The 22,029-nt window shown below is 48.7% G+C and overlaps 6 protein-coding genes across 6 annotated transcripts; 1 reads left to right on the top strand and 5 right to left on the bottom strand.

Annotated features, from left to right (window-relative positions):
* Positions 1-4,902: 4,902 nt before the first annotated feature.
* F9C07_798 (O-linked N-acetylglucosamine transferase OGT) lies at positions 4,903-9,969 on the bottom strand (the record flags this gene model as incomplete). The annotated part of the gene is made up of 2 exons (XM_041288609.1): positions 4,903-5,532; positions 5,593-9,969. The coding sequence occupies 2 exons, from the start codon at positions 9,967-9,969 to the stop codon at positions 4,903-4,905; spliced, it is 5,007 nt and encodes a 1,668-aa protein (XP_041141126.1).
* Positions 9,970-14,031: 4,062 nt separating this feature from the next.
* On the bottom strand, positions 14,032-14,330 carry F9C07_797 (uncharacterized protein; the record flags this gene model as incomplete). The annotated part of the gene is made up of 2 exons (XM_071511698.1): positions 14,032-14,156; positions 14,294-14,330. The coding sequence occupies 2 exons, from the start codon at positions 14,328-14,330 to the stop codon at positions 14,032-14,034; spliced, it is 162 nt and encodes a 53-aa protein (XP_071365663.1).
* Positions 14,331-14,393: 63 nt separating this feature from the next.
* Positions 14,394-15,109, bottom strand: F9C07_796 (60S ribosomal protein uL11). Its single transcript, XM_041284222.2, has 3 exons — positions 15,081-15,109; positions 14,544-15,023; positions 14,394-14,489 (listed from the first exon to the last, which is right to left on the bottom strand). Exons 1-3 carry the CDS (start codon positions 15,082-15,084, stop codon positions 14,476-14,478), a joined length of 498 nt encoding a protein of 165 aa, XP_041141127.1. The 5' UTR covers positions 15,085-15,109; the 3' UTR covers positions 14,394-14,475.
* A 113-nt stretch (positions 15,110-15,222) lies between these two features.
* On the bottom strand, positions 15,223-18,422 carry F9C07_2279155 (uncharacterized protein). Its single transcript, XM_041288611.2, has 7 exons — positions 18,025-18,422; positions 17,842-17,972; positions 17,496-17,790; positions 16,960-17,433; positions 15,813-16,910; positions 15,560-15,753; positions 15,223-15,504 (listed from the first exon to the last, which is right to left on the bottom strand). The coding sequence occupies exons 1-7, from the start codon at positions 18,115-18,117 to the stop codon at positions 15,480-15,482; spliced, it is 2,310 nt and encodes a 769-aa protein (XP_041141128.1). The 5' UTR covers positions 18,118-18,422; the 3' UTR covers positions 15,223-15,479.
* A 413-nt stretch (positions 18,423-18,835) lies between these two features.
* F9C07_794 (eukaryotic and archaeal DNA primase, large subunit-domain-containing protein) lies at positions 18,836-20,441 on the bottom strand (the record flags this gene model as incomplete). Its single annotated transcript, XM_041288612.1, has 3 exons — positions 18,836-19,597; positions 19,649-20,199; positions 20,252-20,441. 3 exons carry the CDS (start codon positions 20,439-20,441, stop codon positions 18,836-18,838), a joined length of 1,503 nt encoding a protein of 500 aa, XP_041141129.1.
* A 708-nt stretch (positions 20,442-21,149) lies between these two features.
* On the top strand, positions 21,150-21,913 carry F9C07_793 (adenylate kinase-domain-containing protein; the record flags this gene model as incomplete). The annotated part of the gene is made up of 2 exons (XM_041288619.1): positions 21,150-21,321; positions 21,381-21,913. 2 exons carry the CDS (start codon positions 21,150-21,152, stop codon positions 21,911-21,913), a joined length of 705 nt encoding a protein of 234 aa, XP_041141130.1.
* Between the last annotated feature and the right edge of the window lie 116 nt (positions 21,914-22,029).

Raw genomic sequence — 22,029 nt, 5'->3', positions numbered from 1 at the left:
CCCTGATAAACGCCCTCTTATATGACCCGAGCCAGCACTATTTAGCACTAGCATATTAGTCGCCGAAAATGCACCTCAACCGAATTGCGGTTTTCATCTTGAAGGCCGCACTGCCTCCGGTCCGGTTTCATTAACCATAATCATTGTCATGGTAGAGGTATCGGGGGAATATTTACAATTGCCACCGGTAGACCTCCAGTTCTTCAATCCAGAAGAGCATACTCCGGTCGTTGACAACCGGTCAACTAGCCAGTTATCCCAAGGATCCAGAGTCAAGTGAGGTCTGTCATCTACAATAGTAGTGGATTGGGATGCTTGTACCGCGGTCTGTAGATGGTAGGCTGCGTGAGGAGCACCTGTATCGTCCAGTGCGATACTACTATGGCTATTACCATGGGTCTATCATTATCTCCTGTTTCATTACTATCCATGGCATATTTTATCAACATGACGCCCACCCCCCTGCCGTCACCTTATTTTACCAACTCCATTCAGCAAGATTCTTATTTCGGAGGACGGTGATACAGTCTGGATCACATTCGCCAAGCCCAGTTCCACATACTCCCAATACCTATCGACAGACATGCCCGTCGAGGACGCCTTCCTAGAAATAATCACACACGGCCCTTATCATTTGGATCCTAAAGAGGAGATAGAGGAGCTCTACATCGTTATCCACCATGCGCTGGCACCGACATTAAGGGAGCAGAGGAAAGTTCAACGGAGTCGAAGCGGAACATATGGCATCTATTTCTATTCCACCCAAGATTCGCCTCAAACATAATCCCGTGTCATCCCTATCCTTGACGACTTGAGAGTACAAATTCTCAAGTGATTACCATTGCACCCGATCAAGGGCACAAAGAACGGCTCAAACGCCTGTGTCAGACCTAACATACACCTTCCCCTTACTCATGTTACGAATGGGCATCACCTCTAGCGAGATCTTATATATGACAGAGGACCTAGCCCAGCCTGTGCCTTTCGCGGAAAAACGCACTGCTACAAGCATACTGAGGCAAGCCGACAGCATAACATCACTACCAATAATCAATAGCTAGTCTGTGCGTACCACGTTACACGCACAGTGTCCAAGTATGCGGCTTTTAATCCACTCTATGACCAGAAAAACCCACTTCGAGGTCTGGTATCTACTTTACGCTTCGGGTGTATCACATTGGCTACAGCTGTTAGCAGTATTAAACGCAGGAGGCCACAGCTGGTCCTTTCTCTGTTCCGGCCCTATGAGTCGAACATCTGAAATCGCGGTGCAATACAAACTTCCTGGCCTTTGAAGTCCAAATTACGGGCCTGAAAATGAAGACGAAGAAGAACAAGAATACTGCCAGGCAATGACAACCCTCTGCGAGACAACTGGTTCAACATCACGCTTCGGGGACTACAAGTCCACCAGGGGCAGACGTATCAAAGGAAAAGTGCCAGACGTGGCCATCATGGACCACAATAACCTACTGCGTATCGTAGGGGAGCTGAAACCCCCGTGGATAGAACAAACACGATCTTGAAGCCGCATACAGAAAGGAATCTCGTCTACGATGGCTCAGGGTAATGACCCGGCGTTCCCGCGAGAACCCCTGGAGCTCTTAGTACAATCTTTGTGTACAGTCGAAAGCCAGTCTTATCTCCTTATCCAACTATTGAGCAAGCTTCCAATGCTATGACGTCGTTGTTGGTACTCTGGTAAGATCCTGGGAGCTGTTGAGAAGGGGGATTACACTTCGAAGCGGTCAAGTACTACGAGGTGCACGATTTGCTCGGGGATACTGGGGTAGGCTTCCACTATCGGGTTCTGCGCCAGCACCTCATCTCCCTCTTCGAGGATATCGGCTGAGATGGAACGCTTTTGCAATTTTGCCTGCGTGGCATCGAGTTGTGCATTAATATCGATGCCATAGCAAGGCGTAACATGGTGAATAGACCAGCCTACTCGTCAATATTTGAGTTGGTAAGACTGTCTATGATCGTTATAAGCTACGGAGTTTACCACAGTGGCTTAAGTGCCAGAGAATGTGGCAGGCTTATTGAAAAGTCCAACCACAGTCTGTTAGCATGCCTAGTGCTCATAAACTCGTCTTCCGTAAACAGTGAGTGCTTAACCTGCAAGCCCAGTGGCGAAACATACACCTGTTTTTTCCGACTACTTGGAAAGTAGTACGGCGTCAAGTGATTGGTAGGTCTTGCAGGAATAGGACAAACTCGGCATTATACTTGTAATATGAGTACAATGATATCCAGGGTTTTGATACGGACTTTGATCGGGCGCTCAAGGTCATTGAGGGAGATATGTTCAGGGAGAATGAGGCTCTCAAGTGTCAGACGCTCAGCTTGCAATGTCAGGACAAATAGAACTCCCTACGGCTCTATACTTGCTACGTGGACCAGACAACAAAGTCACCCGATAAACGGCAAAGATAGCTTGTCCCAACTCAAAAGGCGAAAGATAGCAATAGAAACGTCCACGGGAGCAATTGCACTTGTGAAACAAGCTATGGGAAAGGTTACTGAGCTGGTTTGCCAGGTCCTTCGCAGCGACGGATATACCCTTTACTAAAGGGAGAGAGTGCATACATCGCCATCAACCACGATGCTATTAATAAAGAGGTTGAGGAAGTAAACAAGTACCTCGCTGTCCGCGGTTGACAAGTGAAAGCCGTTGCAATCATAGATCGAATTCTATTGGGAATCTGGCCAAAGGAAGAACATCCATTCGCATTTATAGAGGTTGTACTCTGATGCTCCGTGGTAAGCACTAATCCAACAAGAAAAAGGCCAAGGGTTATCGGATCCCTAGAGAGAAATGAAGCCCAGAAAACTGGATGGCCACAACAACAGAAAACTCTCCAAAGTGGGAAGTTGCCACCGGCGTATGCGGTTCTTATAAATGGCATGGATATCAAACTTGTATACCAAGTCAAAGGAGATGAGGCCAAGGTTCACACTGTGGCCAACCAAATGGGCCAGATGCAAATGCTTTGGACGCCACCAAAAAGCTCTCTGAGCACTGGGGAGAAGGTAACTTTGGACACGTGCCTGCCTTCAACCTACGTGTATCATCACTATGTATGGAGTACTCTGGCGACACTACCAGACTGCACTATACAAGCATTTGTCTTTAAACAAACGGGTTTTACTCGCCATATGGCCACCTAAGGACAGACCCAGATGTACTCGCGGATGCACCATCATCGTTTGACCTTTCGATATAGCTGCTACAACAGCTAAAACAGCTTTCTAAGGCTAATCAGAATGTCAAGCCAGAAGAATTCATATCCTACATGGTATACAGAGTTTGTGACTTTTACTCCATCTCTTGCATCTTCTATTCTGCTTAGCAGACGAGAGTTGACCGTTCATTTTTGTATCCCAATATACACTACCAAAGACTCTCGCCAATCCACTTTCATTAATTTCTTTCTTTTATCCCGTATCAATACAGGATGCCCCGATTCTGATCACCGTTTCGATCAAGACATAGGAGTATTATTGTTACTCCTGGAAAGAAGTACATGCAATTCTCACACTAACATACATACAACAGCCAGGGTTCACTGGTGGCCCGTAAACTCCGTTCAAAACAGCATTCAGTCTTCAATACAAACCTCCATCAACTATGGGACAATTACTCAACTTTGATGAACCCGGACGTAAGTGCTTCTACATACCACATTGAGTCCAACGGAGGTTTTGTTCATTCTAATATATCTAAAAGGACAAGTACACAATCATTTCTTGTATTCCTGATGCTATGGGATGATTGCTCGTCTGGCGATATCTTCGATCGGTGCATAGTGTCTGCGGGAGTTGAAGGAAGGAGACTCAATCCTGTGTGTCGAAACCCCACTGACTCAAATCGCATCTCAGATAAACTTCTACGCTGGCACTTCCGCCAGAGTGTTCTTGGACAGAAGGGCATCAGGCTACCGAGAGTAGAGCAGTGGAGCTGGAAAAGCTGCATCGCTGGATCCAGATACAGAAGGAAAAGGGTCAGTCACGTCGAACAGACATCGAAAGCAAGAATGAGGACATTACCGGTGATTTCAACCTCAGTGGTTTTGATACGGGACGGCTAGGATCCCCTGGTCTATCTATTGGTTTACCGGCACTGAAAATGGTAGGAGGCTGGTTTGTGAATGCAGGCGATTCTGTATCTATCCTACAGATGACTGTTTGAGATAGCCCGTTAATTGGTTTCTGCCGGAAAAAGCGCGACAACCATTCAGTGGACGAGTGGTTTGTTTTATGTGACATGCAGCTGTGCCCGCAGGCTACACTGATAAAACAATCCTTAGGTGTCACAGAAGTGGTTAGAAACAATATCCATTCGTGTCTCAGAGGTGCAGCTTTGGAATGGTTTACGGCTGAACGCACACAACTTGAGAAGGTTGGTTGACGCAAAACTCCATTTGAAGAAGGCTGGCTATACCACTACAGTCATGATAGTAAACATATGAGAATATGAACATAACTCTCAACTTTAAATGACTGAGAGTGATCTCGATTCAGGCCGTCTATCAGTAAATCCACTCCTGTTGCCTCACTACCCACACTCAAGCCACTCAACGCCTACCCATGAAAGATCGTAGTCATAATCCCAAACAACAGACCCAGTTCAACTGCTAGCATAGATCATCCAGCAGATGGGGCACTTCATCATTGGTCCGTACCCTCAGACATCCAACGCCAGCATGCATAGGGATGATATTCCCTATAAACAATTACATCGAAAGAACAAACACCAAACTGTGAAATATAGCTCACATAGGTATAACATAGGTCATACGCCTGTATGGAGAAATGAAATAAAACAGATAGGGTAATAAGAAAAACAAGCAATCAATCACACAAAAACAAACGCTGAAGGGGTATATTCCGAAGCGCATTTCATAACCGTATATCTCCTTCTTCGCCATTCACCCATCGTTGCCAAACTTTCTCGTAGGCATCTTCCAGATCGTGGACCCAGCGCTTGGTATCAAACAGTTTGCTTCTCCATCTTTCCTGGAACAACATTTTCCGGAGGTCAGGCAACCGGCCTCTTGCTCGGCCCTCACTGCCAGGCTCGAATTTCAAGCTCAGGCATAACCGGATGGCTTTTTCTTCATAATCTTCATCAGATGTGGCAATCAACTCTTCGCGAGCTTTTTGACCATCGTCGGAATCGGGTAAGGCGCTGCTAAGGATGCTGCTCGCCATACGAGAGCACATCTTATATTTGTAGCGAGGAAGGGTAAGGAGAGGTGTACCACTCCACAGGACATCCGTCGCGGTCGTGTGTGCGTTACATTCGGGAGTGTCCAGGAAGAGATCCAATATCTTGGCCCGCGAGATGTGGGTGTTCTTGGGCGCAACATCGGTGAATATAATGCGAGAGGCAGTTTCCTCTCCAGCCCAAGCAACGGCTGTTTCCTTGAGGTTCTGTTCACCAAGGTCCGGGAAGCGAAGTAGCCACAGTACGGCATTAGGAATCCGTGCCAGTATACGGAGCCACGTACGGAATGTTGTGGGCTCGATCTATGTAGGATGTTAGTTATCTACATTTTATCACCAGTTCAAGTGCTAATTAGATCTTACCTTATACAACTGGTTGAAATTACCCAGGATAATGGCGTCATCGCGAAGGTTGGGGAACAGCTCCTTCCGCATACGCCATCGCTTCTCTCGTTCCTGCTCCCAAGCGAGACGTAGATCCTGGGAGTCGGGTGCGCTTTGTCGATGATCGCAACAGAAGAACGTGGCCCTAGTGAAAACAATCTTTTCACCATACACCCAATCTTCAAGGTCCTCTCCATGGTTCTCCTCAAGCACTCGGTCCTCGATACTAAGATTACGCCCTCCTGGCGCGAGGGTCTCTTGGGGAATCGAGATGCTGTCGGAAAGGATGTAGTCACACCACTCAGCACCCAGGGTTCCTGCAAAACCCATAAATGACATATGAATCGGGGCAGGCCGTGCAGCAAAAACCTCATTACGTGCACCACGTGTGTAGCCGTTCAAGTTGATGAGTATATGGATGCCATCCGCGACGATCTGCTTCACTAACCGGTCGACAGACCACCCACTAGCATCGTGAAACACCGGTGCTTCCCTTTCAATCTGCTGACGATGGATGGACTTATCACTTGCTGTAGTGGCATAACAATAGGCCTTCACTCTTGACGGGTTGTGCAAGCCGAATACAGACTGCATAAGATGCGCAAGAGGATGATTATTGAAATCCGACGATACATATCCAACTTTGAGATATGGGTTTGGTGGTGCCGGAGGCTGATACACCGTAGCTGGCAGCCATGGAGAGCGAAGGGTTGCACAGGATATGCGAAGCCCATTACGCTGTGAGATCTGCCGAATCTGTTTCGCAGAAAGTGGACACGTGAAGGTATGGAAAGGTAACACAGTAGGGGCATTGGGAGCAGACAACCCAGGAGGAAGTTGTGGTCTGCGATACTTAGACAGGGGATATTCTTTCCGAAGAACATAAAGGTCCTGATACCACTGCCAAGTTATCGCTCGTATTGCGCGCTCAACGAGCTTTACGATTCTCGAGCCTTCCCATTTCTGCCCCGCCCAGGACTGGAGAATAGTATTGAGTGATCCAGGTGCAAACCGTCGGTTGCCCAATGCAGGAGCTAGCTGTGCGCACAACTGCTCAATTGTATTGGGAGTTAGTAGGCCACGACCCCAGGTTTCACCTTCTTTGAGCTGGCGGTCGACAATATCAACGACACGCTTGATCCAACCAGCACCTGTGTCAACACTGTAAGCGTCCCGAAGCATCCCTTGCTCGTTGACATGCCACCGATCCCGGAAACCATGCCCGTTGGCAATACCACCTCGGCCAACCCAGTTGCAGACAGAATTGAGAGCATTGGCTAGTCCGCAGACTGCCTCTGCGAATTCAGGATTTACTTTGACAGCACGCTTGTAATATGTGATTGCCTCATTGACACGACCGGCATCTTTAACTGCATTCGCGAGGTTCGCCAGAGCAATGTCAAAATTGCTATCACACTGAACAGCCTGCTCATACATCCGAATAGCAGCCTGAAGCTGACCAATATCCTTGAGTAGGCTGCCAAGATTCGTATATAGGTGAGCATGTCGAGAGTCGAGGTGTAACCCGTAGTTATAATATGCCAGGGCCAGAGACACTCCACTGCCAAAGACCACACCAGGTATCTCGGGATGTTGCATCTCACCACTAGAGCGAGGTAGCCCTTTAGCTGCGTTATTTTGAATGCCGGCAAGCAAAATTCCCACATTGTTTGCGGTTGACGGGCTCGGTTGGAGAGACAGTGAAAGGTAGTAGAGCGCCAGTATATCCCGAACTCCTGGAGCAGCTCTGGGCATGCCCCCGGAGGAGATACTAGACATCCCATCCTGGTATATCTTTGCCAGGGAGAGTAAGGAATTGCTGGTGGTGGATATGGCCGCTTTCCTTGCAAGACCTTCCCCAACAAACTTGATGCCAGGGGGCGTCCCACATGAAGGGAAAACCAGTTTGGAGGTCTGCAGAGCCTTGTCCGGATATAGGAGAATAGTTTCGTTCGAGCTATGCTGCTCGGATGGGGCAGGATAGTCATGCCGCGATCCATACGAAAACGCGGCAAATATCTGCTTTATTAAGCTTTGAATGCCGTGTCGTCTTCTCCCGGCGGCGATCAGGATTGCATCTTCAAAGGCCGCCGCAGCCCCAGCATTATCACCCAGGGCATATAACATATTGCCTTTAGCATGAACAAGAGCCAGCATCCTACCGTTGTCGCAGCCCGGGATAGCATATCCGCTCGTCCCAAAGCCAGTGGAGCCGGTTTCTGCAGACCGCTTATTAGTGAAGACCGATCGATTCAAGTCATCATCGTAATCGAAAGATGCTTTCTCGTATGAGCCGAGATCAGATGCACTCGAGGCACCGCTTTCTGCGTCACTCTCCGTCTCGCTAGCATGCTCATCGGCCGTGAAGCAGTCACCATTCTTTGGAAAGCGAAGTGACTTCTGCACAAATTCGATAATGTTGACGGCTTCCTTTCCACGGTGGCTGCTACACAGGAGACCAATGAGATGCTCTACGGCCTCGAAAAAGCTGGGGCGAAGTTTCACAGCACGTAGCCAGTGGTTCAGTGCCTCCTCTCGACGGTCGAGTGCCAAAAGAGTGGCAGCTAGATTCGATATCGCCTCAACATGTTGCGGATCTCTAGCAATGATTCTTGAATACCATCTCATAGCTTTCGGGTAGTCACCCAGACCATAGGCAAGACAACCACCAAGTAGCATACCGTCAATCCACTCCCAGCCACTCTCACTACATAGTGGAGAAAGCATGTCTAAAGCGGTGCGAGCGTTTGCCAATGGCGAATTCTCGCTGCCAAAAGGTGCAGCAGGAAAGGGGGAGACCGCTGGAACTGTGAAACGGCCTGTGTGGCGTAACCTGTCGAGCATCTGCGTGTCACTCTGTTGAAAGTGGTGAAGCGAAGGTCGATGCCGATGCTGATGAGTCTGAAAACCTGAATGGCTGTCAGTCTGCGGTGTATGATTAATGATATTTTTCGTTCGATGATCATATTGACTCGACGGATAACTGTTATGGCGCCCAACTTCCGGTGCGTTTACTTGGGAAAAGTCCAGTCCTGGTTGCCGTGGTGGTTTTGGGTATATGCTAGGTTTCAAAAACCGCTGGCTTTGGGGATCACCACCGGCATTAGAAATGCTATTCCGCCGAGCCTGATGTATCGAAGCTAGAAGATCAACATAAACACCATGGGCCCATGACAAGACTTTCTCTTTAAACTCCACATTGGCAGCGCGAGAGTTAGCTGTAGAACCTGCACCCTGGAAACCATGTCCACTAGAGGCGCCCGACCATGGTGAGTAAGCTTCGTTGCCAGGCTGACGTGATGAGAAGGCAGAACCTGCATTGCTGGGGCGCGTATGGTACGGTAATGTGCGCTGAGAAGTGTCGAGGGCCTTCTGATCCGAGTGACGCGGGGGGAAATTGTTCTTCACGGAAGGGTCGTGACTGACAATGCCCAGAGGCGTTGCGCTCCAGGTTGAGCCTAGATCAGTGTGACTGCCTGATGGTACTGGATTATGGTTGAACGGTTGCTGCCCTGCATCGAAGAACTGAAGACCCGAAGGGTTGACGGGTTTCGCGAAAGGATTAGGGGAGTTGTACCGGGGCTCTCGAAAGGCCGCAGGACGATATGGAATATATACACCATCGGGCCAATATGGGCCATATGGTCCGGTACCCGCCGATGCTGTAGGGCCGAGGCACGGCTGAAGAGTTGCTGGTAAAACTGTTGGAACATAGGCGCCGTTATGCCAGTAGAATCTTTGCTGGGATCCGGGCATCGGAAGCGATTGATTGAGCATCGAGTCGATTCCTGGCACGTAATTCAACGAACGAACCCAGCTTGCCCCATTCATACCCTGAATCATCTCTCCGGGGGCTGTGTTAGTCCGGCTCGACTCATTTTTGTACACAGGCGGAAAGTTCATCGGTTTCGCTTGGGATGGCTGTTCCAAGGAGAGTTGTGACCAGGAGTCCATGGGAAAGCCCGTTTGAGTTACCATCTGACCTGATTCTAGAGGCGAAACGAGAATATGCTTGGATGCCGGGGGCTGAATTGTTGTATCCCCCGGCGTCCCATCGTAACCAGCCGCAAGAGTCCCATTCGGTGTCTTCCTCCTCAGTGCATGTTCTCCAGGATTCTTCGGGTTGAGTAACATGCCAGTCGTGTCGTGAATATCGAGGCGCTGCACTGGATGATACTGTAGTCGGGTGCGGGGAACCGAGTGGAAAGAGAGCTCGTTCAGGTCATTGTGAGGGAGCGTGGCGGCGAAGGGCGTCGTGTCAAAGTCGTGATTTCCATCAACTGTGTCAGCCCCATGATAATGATTCATATGATGATGTGGTTGAACTGGCGGGAAAGGTGCTACTGAGGGCAACATGTTGGCCCTTTGGTGGCAGAGACACCTTGTCCCACCGTGGTATAACAAAGACTATACAAAAAGATCCAGAAAGAGGAAGTCCGGGATATCAAAAAATAACGGTTACAAAAAATGATAGAAAAGGTCGAGATCGTCGATCCAGGTTGCTGTTAAAGATCACGAGCGGTCAATAGTGGAGTCAGGTACATTCAATCTTGCTGGGATTTTCAACAAGCATCCTCCTTGAAACGTTTTCTACACCTCATCCTGGACATGAGCCGGCTCACTAGACATTCAGCGAAGCCCCCCACGGCTTGTCTCCGGATTCGACATGAACGCTGGTTGAGTTGACTGTAGAGAGGACACGAGCGAGCCTTGAGAGCTAGTAGGACGAGGGATGAAGCAAGAGAATGTAGGCCGTGTCAAGAATACCATGCACGGATTCCAGAAGATAGAAAAGACACGCAGGCGATTTGGTTTCCGCGGCTTTATTTGCTGTGTGATTCTTTGGGAGGTGAATCGGCCATGCAAGGGAGGAAAGGGATTCAAGAGTCACAGCCCTAGTCGATTTCCTCAGAGTACCCCCACTGACGCAGGCGTCCGCAAGTACGCGATCAATCACTTGGAAATACCACGCTTGGCAGCAATGCTGTGCTCAGCGCGCTGACGAGAAAGGGAGGGGAGAAACAAATCAAAAACTCAGAACACAGAAATAAAATAAAAGGAAAAGAAAATCGACTATCAAAGAAGGCGGAGTCTGAATCACAGGAGTAATAATGTAGCGGAAAGGTCGAACATGGCACCACTAGTTGATAGTCAAGGGGAGCGGTTGCTCTTGATTTTCTCACGCTTTAGGTCTATTTTTCTTTCTTGGCTCCGGTGGTTGCCGTGGTCCTGAATTGATTAATTATTACTATTGGCCTAAGCAGAGAAAAATAGAATAAAAAAAAGAGGAAAGAAAAGATGGTGCCTAAGATCCCAGGCGACAGCGGACGCAGGGAGTTTTTGAGGCGGAGAACATCCAACGGCCGGCGGAGAGGCACAGAACCATAGGTGAGTTAGAGAGAGAAAAGAGATTGGAAGGATGTCCGGGTCTGGGGTAGTAAAGGATGGTAAGAAAAATGGACCAGTCAAAACTCGTCTCGACCCGACCAGAAGGTAAAGGACCATCAAAGAAGGTCGGAGAGGGGGGAATCAGCAGAAGGAGAGGAAAATTTTAGAATCATGATGGACAGAGAGAGATGAAGCGGGATGTCCCATCATGACAGAGCGGAGCTTCACAAACCAAAAGCGACGCTCTGGAGCTCCCGTTTCGTCTTAGGGGGGTTCCTTTTTTGGGGTGGGGGGAAGGAGCCAGTGCAAGTGAATGGAGCAGCGGGAGTGGAGCCAATGGAGTCGACCCAGTGGAGTCCCCATTACTGGGTTGGGATGCAAGTGGGCTTGGGCGTCTTAACACCATGATTATGTGGCTTGTACCCTCCAGATGATTATTTCTATTGGTTTGCCATTTCTTTTTTTCTTTTTTCTTTTCTCTTTTTTGCTTTTCTCCCTTCACTATCTCCAGAGTATCATTTTTTATAGATGTCACTCTTTATAGATGTAGATAGATAATTATGACGGGTTTCAAACAAATAAAGAAAGCCACCCCAAGTATCCTAACTTACCCAACGTCAGTGACCCAAGAAAAAAATATAAAGAAAAAAAAAATCCCAAATCACTGTACCAGGGAGGGGAAACAAAGAATTAGATCATTAGAAAATACCCACATAATCAAACACGACAATCCATCACATCCCAGTCCCACCCGTGCGATCCAACGGCTAGGATGGACCAGGCGCTAGCCTCTTGGGCGCAGGAGCAAATCCAAGTCTGTTCAACGTCAGTGGACCACCGTCCAAGGCCCCCGGTCTCCGGTGGCGCCCGCAGTTGATCAAGCCTCTGGTTTTGAGAGGGTTTGCTTAAGAGACGGCGGAATGGCGATCTGGCACTTTCGGTGGGCTGAGTGGAGTCGCTGACTTGCTGTGAGTATGTCCGTGTTGTCGACCTGCAATGCAAGCTGGCCTTTTGGCATGCACCGGTGGAATATTCCAATCAGTTCTCTGTTTGAAAGCGCGATGAGAGGAAGAAATAATAGAATTAAAGGTTTTCTATATTTTTTTTTTCTTTCCCGAAAAAAAAAATCAAGGAAAATTAGAAGGAGCACCAGAAGCGGGTTAAATCGGTATAACAAGAGGTATATGCCGGTGAGGGAAAGGAGAATTCGAATTAATTGTTAGGTAGATAACATGCGTAGATCAACTGAAGTGGTAGAGGCTCAGACACTTGGCCACACAGGTGACCATCATTTGAAATGGCGGTTCTGCAACTCTGATGTAGCCAGAGGCTGAAAAGAAAAAAACGCCCAGGAGTCGTACCGCACATGCCCGGGGCCAAAGCAAATCAGGTGAGGGAGAACCTGAACGGTGTATGCATGTACTGATGTCCATTGTCATCGTTAATAGTCGAGAACACTATTGGGGGGTAGTTTTTTAAAAATAAATAAAATTGTCATTTTCAGAGTATACACCTTCATTATCACTTTTCCCCTTCCACTCCCCTATTTTTTATTTTCCTTCCTATTTTTTATTCCTCGAGTTTGATGCTTTCCAAAGGAAGGCGGCACTCCAGAACAACGTAAAAACCAAAATCAAATTAAAAAATATATATACCCCACCATGGAAATAATTAAATAATTAAAAAAAGATGAATGGTTCTAGAGGATTCGCTAGTCCCCCATTTCAGGACTATAAAAGATACTTAATTAGATAGTCCATACGACATACATCTATAGCACACGATAAATCCCCATAAAAAAAATTATAAAAATAATCTCACCCAACCCAGATGGTCCAACTCAAAATCCACATTCCCGGGTGTGGAGTCAACTTCCCAACTTTCCAAGGCAGCCCGTTTCTCATCTGTGTCCAGTCATGCCAATCCGATTCAGCCATGGGCTCCATCCTCCCCATGGCTACTCCTATCACTAACTCACTAGTGTTCCTCCTGCGCAGGAATCACCAGCTAGGTATCATTCTTCCTGCTAGTTCCGACGCTCTCCATCCGCCCAGACCAGGGTCTATTAGGATCGATGAGGGCGGAAATGGGGCCGCCGACTCCCCTTGAGCCATGTCACGAGCGGTCTGACGATGACGATCGGCAAAACTTTGCCTCTCGCTTCTCCTCTTCCTCCACCCTTCGACTCAGGTATAAGACGACCGATATATACCGATCTACCGAGATAGTCTCTGTTCACGGACGGGCGAAGGTTGCCAGATGGTCAGAGGGAAAGTTAAATCAAACCTTGGGCCACGTTCCCACCGGAGAACGGGGAAGAAATATATATCAAACCGATGATGTGTTGTTGATATAGTGCGGCATGTATAACAAGGTACAGCAATCCGTTACACATCATGGTCTGACTCATCCTTACCCAACGTGACTTACACAGCATATGTGACTGATGTATGGATATGGGCTGTAGGACATACATGAGGGTGGCACTGTGCTCCCCCCTTCAGCCCATATCCTACCACTATCAGCTCCAAGGGGGGCGCACCTGCAGCTCGGCGCGTATCAGGAACCTTGCCACGACAGTAATCTTTGCATCCTTACTAGTCAGTGGAGAACGAGCATCTCCGGGGTGTACTTCATCTCGTACTACCAAACAAGCCCATGCTATTCTCGGGATACAAACGACATGGTATCACATACCTCTATACTTTTGTCGCCTAGGTCGAGAGTGGGTAGTACCTTCGACACCGAGGGGTAGAAGAGTTTCCAAATGTACCGGCATCAACTACTGACGCGTTTCATTTAGAGTAGACAGCTTACTTACATCAGACAACGCGAAACGGAGATCGACTTGTCTCAGGTGTCAAAGTTTGCAAGACTATCAGTAGCCTGACTCAGATTATGCGGAGAAAGAGTAATTACAATTATAGTCAGGAACGGCGCGCAGAGCCAAGAGTATGGAAATGATAAAAGTTGTATTGCTAAGACTACGCAATATGCCTACGAATCAGACAAGCCATAATAGGCTAGGCATCAAGCCTTGAGTTGTCGACCGTGATGATGGATCACTGTATCCACAGAGAAAGACACGAGGCCTCTCGCAAAGATACCGCGATGAGTAGTGGGTCGGGATTTGATCTTCTTTGCGTAAAATAAGCCTATACCACGTTGAAAAGGTCACATACCAGGCCAGAAGGCGGGAATGGACAGTACGGGCCAGAGTGTTGCAAAGGTTATCTGAGGTATAGTCTGATCATGACTCCGCTCGCATATAGACCGCGAGTAAATCACGAACAGGTGAAAGGACGGGGAAGACAGGGCAAGGTGTCCATTGATGAACGAATCAATTTTCGATTGAACACAATTGGGAATCTCAGGTCATGACTCATAAACATTTTGTTTTGAAGGCATTAATCGTATTCTCCTAACTAGCATGCCGATACATTAAAACGACCGCCGCGGATTTCCGACCATAATTTACTCAGAGGGGACTGGGCGATGGTTAGGATATGAATGTCACACCACACAGAGTTGAAGAAACTTACTGTCAATCTCGCCAGCCTTGATCTCATCGCTGATATCCTTGGGGCTGCGGCCATCAACCTGGCAACCAACAGAGAAAGCGGTACCGAGGATCTCAAGGACGGTACCCTGAAGCTCCTTGGCCAAAGACCTGTGGCGCATCTTGCGAGCGATCTCAATGATCTCGTCAAGAGGAACGGACTTGTTGTGCTTGATGTTCTTCTCCTTCTTACGGTCACGAGGAGGCTCCTTGAGGGCCTTGATGACCAGAGAAGAGGCGGAAGGCACAACGGAGATGGCGGCCTGACGGTTCTGGATGGTGAGTCTGACGGTAACACGCAGACCCTTCCAGTCACCGGTGTTCTTGGCGATATCTTCACCGATCTTCTTGGGGGACAGACCGAGAGGACCGATCTTGGGAGCCAGAGCAGACTGGGCTCCGACCTCACCACCAGTCACTCGCAGGTGAATGATCTTCACCTCATTGGGGTCGAACTTGGGAGCTGTTCATTGAAAAACATATTAGTCGCCAGTATTATAACCAAGGAGATGATACTTACGCATGGCGAGTGCGAAAGGTCGTCAATCGTCCTTGGAGAGTTGGTCGGGGTGGATGATACAAAGAAGGAAAGGAAATTTTCTTGAAAAAGCGCAGGATATTTGACTGGAGACTCACTTTCCGGGCTAGGCCTAAGCGAGACGCCCAATCAGGTAAAGTGCCCAGGGCTCAACCCGCCCAGTGTCACGTGATACATATCATGAGCTCCATACCATAGTTCCAGAGAAGGCAAGTGGAGTAGAAAGTCGGATTTTAGTACAATTGATTTGGATTTAATTCATTGTGTCTAGGTAGTTGCTATATCGCGGGGTAACAAACAAAAACAAATAGCCGCTAAACATACAGAAGAACCAAGCATCGACGTAGAACCCGCCCTTTGATGGTCACTACACCGTCATATCTAGCTGGTTCCTGAAACCGCAAGCCTACGTACAACTGTTAGTATGCACCGTTAATCTTATTGGCTTCGTTGATACTCACTTCATCAAATGGTCCATAAATGTCTGCAATGAAACATCGTCGGTGAAGATGGTTTGCGATGTCACACCACCACCATATCCTCCTGTTGTGTGTGTGGTAGATGGGTTCAGCTTCGACAAAAGGAAACGTGCCTGAGAGCCGCCAGCATCACAAACAATGAAACGAGGCAGTGGGAAGCGATCCGAAATAAGTTCCTGTTTTAGATCAAATTAGCTTATATTTCACTGGATTCTGAAATGGGGGGGCTACGAACTCTAGCGTCCTCTTTGGGTTGCTCAAGAAGAGCCTTCAAGTTCTCATAGCCTTCTTGGTCTTGGTAGCCAGCCTTTCTCCATTCTGCGATGGTTTCACCGTGGAAAATAAGGATATGGAAGAAAGTATCAAGCAGAAGAATGTGGGAAGGCTGGATAGAAGCCGAATCAAGAAGGACCGGCTGGCTGCCTTCATGTTCCAGGGAGTATGAATCCAGGGTCGGCTGGATCATGACAAGGGAGTCACCAACATCCTCATGGTTAAGAACGTGTCTGTAGAAGGCTGTCTCATCAGGGGAGTTATTGAAGAACTGCAAGAACTGGCTTCTGCGGAGATGGAACATGAACTGCGGATAAAGCGTGAAATTCTTCTCAAGTCGGAATGAAGTTGGGTCGTCCTTTCTGTAATCCGCAAAGCGGGAGCAGAGCCTGATGAGCATCCGGTCAACCCATCTAAGGACATCGGGACCATCATCGACCTCTGCCTTGAAGACTGCAATACGTGCCATCAGAACTGCAGCGGCTTCCTGGTCGAAAGATTGTGCCAGCGTAGGGTCTCCAGCTGGTCCACTCAAGTTGCGCGCGACAGTTGTGACACGCAGATGATAGTGACCAGAAGAATGCTGGTAGTATGTAAGGAATTGCATCATTCCTCTCTGAGGACCCGGCTGCACTGCCGCAGGCCCGCCTTGGTTCGCGATTTCAAAGTAAACACCGTAGCTTGAAGAAGGATCAATACCGCACATCTTCCAGGCACACGTATTGCCGATACCGCACTCTGTTTCACCGACGGAACTGGACTTCTTATTCAAAGATACGGCGTGGCCAATAAGCCCTGTGACCTTGAGCTCCTTAGTAGTGAGGACTTCAAGGGATGCGTTGAAGCCCATCAGCAAGTTGTCATTGGCATCCTTGTCGAAGATCCTAACGAAGGATTGCTTGAATTGTGAGGACGTGAAGCTATCTGTAAGGAGCATATGACCGCCAGTGTAGTTGACAAGGTTCTTCATCTCCAGAAGACCAACTTGATCGAGACATCCCGCAAAGACATCCACAATATGTCCATTGTTGGCAGCACGCTTAGCCATGGCGTCGTAGAACTATTCCTATCAGCATACGAAACACCCCAATCTAACGGAAATTGCTCACCTTAACGGCTTTCTTGTAGTATTTGATGTTATCCCGATCAATATCGTGATGAGAACGCATAGGTTCCTTAAGTTCGGGTCCAACAACATGACCTGGGCCCTCGGTTGCCGGGCCGCTGGTGAAAACCATGATGCGACCACCGGCATTCTGGAAGGAGGTCTCAAGCAAGCCGACTGCAACGCTAAGAGCAACACCCGTGCATCTCAGAGGACGCTTGTCGTTCGCAACGGGCCAAGGGTCACGCTGAAGCTGCTCAAGAACGTTGGTAATCTGGAACTCGGCCTGCTGGACAGGAAGAAGGAATCGTGCGGCGGGGCCAAGAGGCGGACGAGCCGGTTGTTGAGGCATGTTCGGACGCACTCCAGCAGAGAGAAGACCAAGCATTTCCTGGACTTGCTTAGCGGCATATTCTTTGCTGCCTCGGAACACATATGATTTGGCGCATTCGGTGTAGCCTAACTCGTGGACTTGGGCCTGTGGTAGGGTCAACAATCTATCCTCGCGTTGATTCCACCATCCAAGTTCGTGGTTCATACCATAGTACCATATGTGATCAACCCCACTAGCGCATTTGCTGGCAGCAGAGACAAGCTCATCACCAGAGTATCCTTCAAGGCCTTCAAGCTGTCCTCCTCCTGGCAAGTATCGACAACGTATACAAAAATAGGAGGGGTAGGGGCGGGGCGCGCCAATTGGTACTCGATAGTCGTGCTTAAAGGATGAAGCTCCGGCGGTATCGTGCTCTCGGTGATATCCTTGTAGTGAGGGGGGAGGGGGTTGCGCATCAGGCAGAATGGACATATCCAGATCCGGGCACGGACATCAACGTTGCTATTGGTCGTTAGTCCCCAAGCAAACTGTATACTGGGATGCATCTCTTACGCATAAGGATTCAGAACGGCCCGGCAAGGTGCTTTGCAGGTCACCGGTTCATATTGCAGCAATGGAGAGTCTGGCTTGTCCTTGAGCGGAGTGTACACAGCACCAATGGGGACGACCAGCCGAGATGCTTCCTATGCACTACTCAGTCAAAAGGATCTCGCGATATCTGACGTCGAAACTAACCATGCGTGAGCTTGGAAACGTATTCCAGCTCAGTCTGATGCCATCGCGGTCCTCGACATCACTCCATTGGTCCTTCAACGCTTCGTAGTCCATGTTGTCGGGCAAACAACGGGGCTCGGTAGCTTCGTCGTACGAGAGGGGTAGATTGAAAGGAGAAACCCGGATGATTAAGAAATTTCAAACTGTGAAAGAGTATCCTGTACCATAACCCGGTCTCTAAAAGGGCAACGCCAACAGCTGTTGTCCGGAGACTTATGCGGGGACTAGGCGTATGTTGTGTGAACCTGTGTTGTTGCCATAAGGCCAGGTTGCAGCATGTTAGGCGGCTATGCGCAACCGTACTGCCGCACTAGTGTGCTTTAAATTTCGGTCAAATCCGTCCGCAGCTACTTCTCTTCTTCTTTTTCTTTTTCTCATCTATATATCGCCGATACGTTTGAATTTTTGGCAACTTCCGTCCATATCCATGACGAAGTTGTTCGTTCGCATCGAGTGAAGAGTAACCTGACCCGTTGCTGGGCACCTGGATTTGAAAGGTCGTTCCGATCCTTTCGGATAATTTGGGAATCAGCTGTGGTCACATCATGACCCCTCCTTACCCATTTGATTGTGTGGCAGGGAAGCGGTAGGAAAAGGATGGAAAGCGTTACAATATGCAAATTAGTTCTACACGTAGATTTCTACCAAAGAAAAAGACTACCTGGGTGTGATATCCACAAAAACCCGAACCCATCAACGCCTCATGTACAACTGTGTGCAAGTGAAAAGTTAAAGCAACCACATAGCTTCGTAAAGTGCATTCAACAAGCTTTTAAGCTTTCTTTGGAGCTCTCCCCACCTGCTTGAGGAGATAACTGCGCTTGAAGTATGTGTTAGGGTGAACGATGGTGTCCAGATCCGTCTGATTCCAAGTCCCGTCCTCTTTTACTCGCTTGATCTCTGCCTTGTGCGTCCACTCGAACACTCTGTTGCAAGCGATATGATACCGAGTCTTCTCCACGTCTTCCCGTACTCCACGCAGTAATTCTCTGTCACTAACGCCAGTGGACTGAAGAAGCCCAATGAGGTTGTCAACGGAGAAATGACGGTAAGGACAGCCGTGTGTCTGCCCAACTCCTGGGTTTGAGTCACCAAGGATCTTCTGGCATGAGTAAGGAGGATAACCGCGGCCTCTACGGTTGACATCACCACCCACATCGCCATAGGCGTGGCGGATATTGTACTTGTACCGGGAATTGAATTCATCGTCAGTAAATCCTTTGAATGATTGACGCCAGAAAAGGATACACTCCTCTAGTGATAAGCCAATTCCTTTCAGAAACAGGGTATATTGAAGTCGGCCGTAGTGCTTTAGATGGTTGTTCTTGCGCAGTGACATATGTAGACTGCGCATGCAGAGCGGGAAATGCTGGGAAAGCTGATCGATATTTTGCGCGGTGATTGGAGCGCCATCGACAAATCCTTCTCCCTCGGAGTATACGGACTCGGCACTTCCAAAGTTCTTAGACAAGTGATTCAGAATGGGTGTGAGACGATCATCTTCGTCCAAACGTGGTAGGGCTCGACTCGTGAGCTAGTCATAGTCAATGGTTTTGTTCTGAACATGGCCCAGGGTAGCACATACCTCCAAAGAACGCTCTAGCCGAGCCGTGAATTCAGCAATAATCATGCTCAACTGCTCCCTTCCTGGCACATACGCTTTCCCTCTATATAAGAAGACAGACCGCCTCTCCACCAACTCCGGAACTCTCTCCCAGTCAACCTTATACCAAGATTCCTCGTCAACACGGCGCAACCCCGGTGTCGCATTCACAAGATGCTCGGAAAGCTCGCGCCTCTCCTCATCACTAACAGGCTCCCAATCGAGATTGAGGCTCTCTATAAAAGCACGTCTCTCTCTTGAATCATCTTTTTGGAACCGGAACCTGAAAAGCATAGTTTCTGCTCGCGCGAATCGCCGACGGAGGTCCTCCGTAGCGGAGAAGGCCAGACGAAGAATGAAATGCGAGTAGTGATCTTTCTGTCGTTCATTTTTCAAGCGTTGGTCGGTCGCACCCAGCGACGAGGAAGTGTTTGAGGATAGTGGGAGATACTTCTGGAGGAGTGGTGTAATATGTGCTTCTGTCTCGGCGGGCGATTTGTTTCTATAAGAACAGGCCTCGATTTCGGCCAGAACTGCACCGGTCAATAAGTTTAGACAGACAGACACATGGCAGAGTGCACATACTCCTTAACCGATCAATAGCCCATTGCTCGAATTGCTCGAGAGTGATCTCTGCTGTTGGTGGGACTTCATAGAAGTTCAAGCGGTGCGGATAATCCTGTTGCTTGTAGACTGGAGCAGCAAATTGCTTTTTCTTATGGTCGAGAGTTGCTCTCCTCTTCGGATCAACTTGGTGGAAGTCTTGCCGAATCATTTTGAGCCCGCACAATCGCAATTCCCAAGTCAGTCAAGGACGTATAGACAGCGTTCCTTGACAACCAGGTCTCTATGCTCTGTCCGGACTAAACACGGTCCCGACGCGCCACGCGATCCACGCGCGCTCTATCTCACGTGATATAAAGTGGGTTGCCTTGACTAGCCGAGGGAGAGAATCGCAGTAGATGAGTGGACTCAGTGGAGGGCCCATGGAACACACGGACATAACACCGATTTATGCATGTGAATCAATTGCATCTCGATAGAGTTATCGCCCATGTATCGATGTCGTGCAAGCACTGGGTACCTAGTTCAATTACTCGAGATCCCTCTGCCTTACGGAGTACTTTAGGTACTCAGTCGGAAACCTCTCCGGCCCTCAGCTCACCGACTTCCTAAACAGGAAAACATCGAGATTCCGTGGGGTTGGCTTTCCCCGGCCTGATGTAAAATCCGAAATGTTGAGTAGATAAACCCGAGTACAGATCTGAAGGTCAGCGAAGCAATCAACCCTTCCGATTTCACATACGTACATAATATACCTTCCTTGCTTCCTAAATTTGCCGAAATCATGTCGGAATAATTATAAACTAGCGCGTGTACTCTTCATAACCTCTCCACTCTCCACTCCCCGCTCAACATTTAAGTCCGGTGCTCTGAATCCCAAGAAACATTGCCAGTTCCAGTCACAAAAGAGTAGTGTGAAATGACACTCGCAACTAGGCAGCTCAGTAAGGCTGCTCGTATCATCCTCATCGGCGCCCCTGGTGTTGGAAAGGGCACCCAAACAGAAAGACTTCTTGCCAAGTTTCCACAACTGGCTTCGATAAGTTCCGGAGACCTCTTACGAGAAAATGTGCGCAAGAAGACACCATTGGGTAAGCAGGACCGGACCATATGCAACTTAGAAACTGCCTCTAACAATTGATGAATTCAGGGCTTAAAGCAGAGACCGCAATGCAAGCAGGAAACCTCGTCCCCGATTCATTAATCCTCGAGCTTATATCTTCCGAATTCCAATCAAAGGGCTGGCTTTCCGCATCGTCGAACTCGTCTATTTCCTCCAACGCCTCATTCATCCTTGACGGTTTCCCTCGCACCGCTACTCAGGCTTCCAGCTTAGAGACACTTGTTCCTATCAATTTCGTTGTCCAGCTCGTTACACCCCCATCCATCATTCTCTCCCGGATAGCGTCTCGCTGGGTCCACGAGTCGTCCGGAAGAGTGTATAACACCGATTTTAACGCTCCCAAGGTTCCCGGAAAGGACGATATCACTGGGGAACCTCTGACTCAGAGAGAGGATGACTCGATTGACACATGGAAGCAACGACTGCGCAAATTCGAGGAAACCAGCGAGCCCTTGCTCCAGCATTACGAGCGCAAGGGCTGCTTATGGCGTGTTGAGGGCAACACCAGTGATGAGATTAGCCCACAGCTTTTCGCGGAGGTAGAGAAGAGGTTTTGCTAATATTTTCCTGTATTTGAATATACCACTGTTCGATACCTCCCTGTACTCTATTTTTACGATGTTCTGTTTGGCGTCAAACGTTTCTACGACCTGCCAAGGGTTATGATGCGAGATAG

Source organism: Aspergillus flavus, chromosome 1 (assembly GCF_009017415.1).
Source record: "Aspergillus flavus chromosome 1, complete sequence".
Taxonomy (NCBI): Eukaryota; Fungi; Ascomycota; class Eurotiomycetes; order Eurotiales; family Aspergillaceae; genus Aspergillus; species Aspergillus flavus.
The sequence above is the reverse complement of the archived record's forward strand: the minus strand, read 5'-3'. Positions and strand labels throughout refer to the sequence as shown.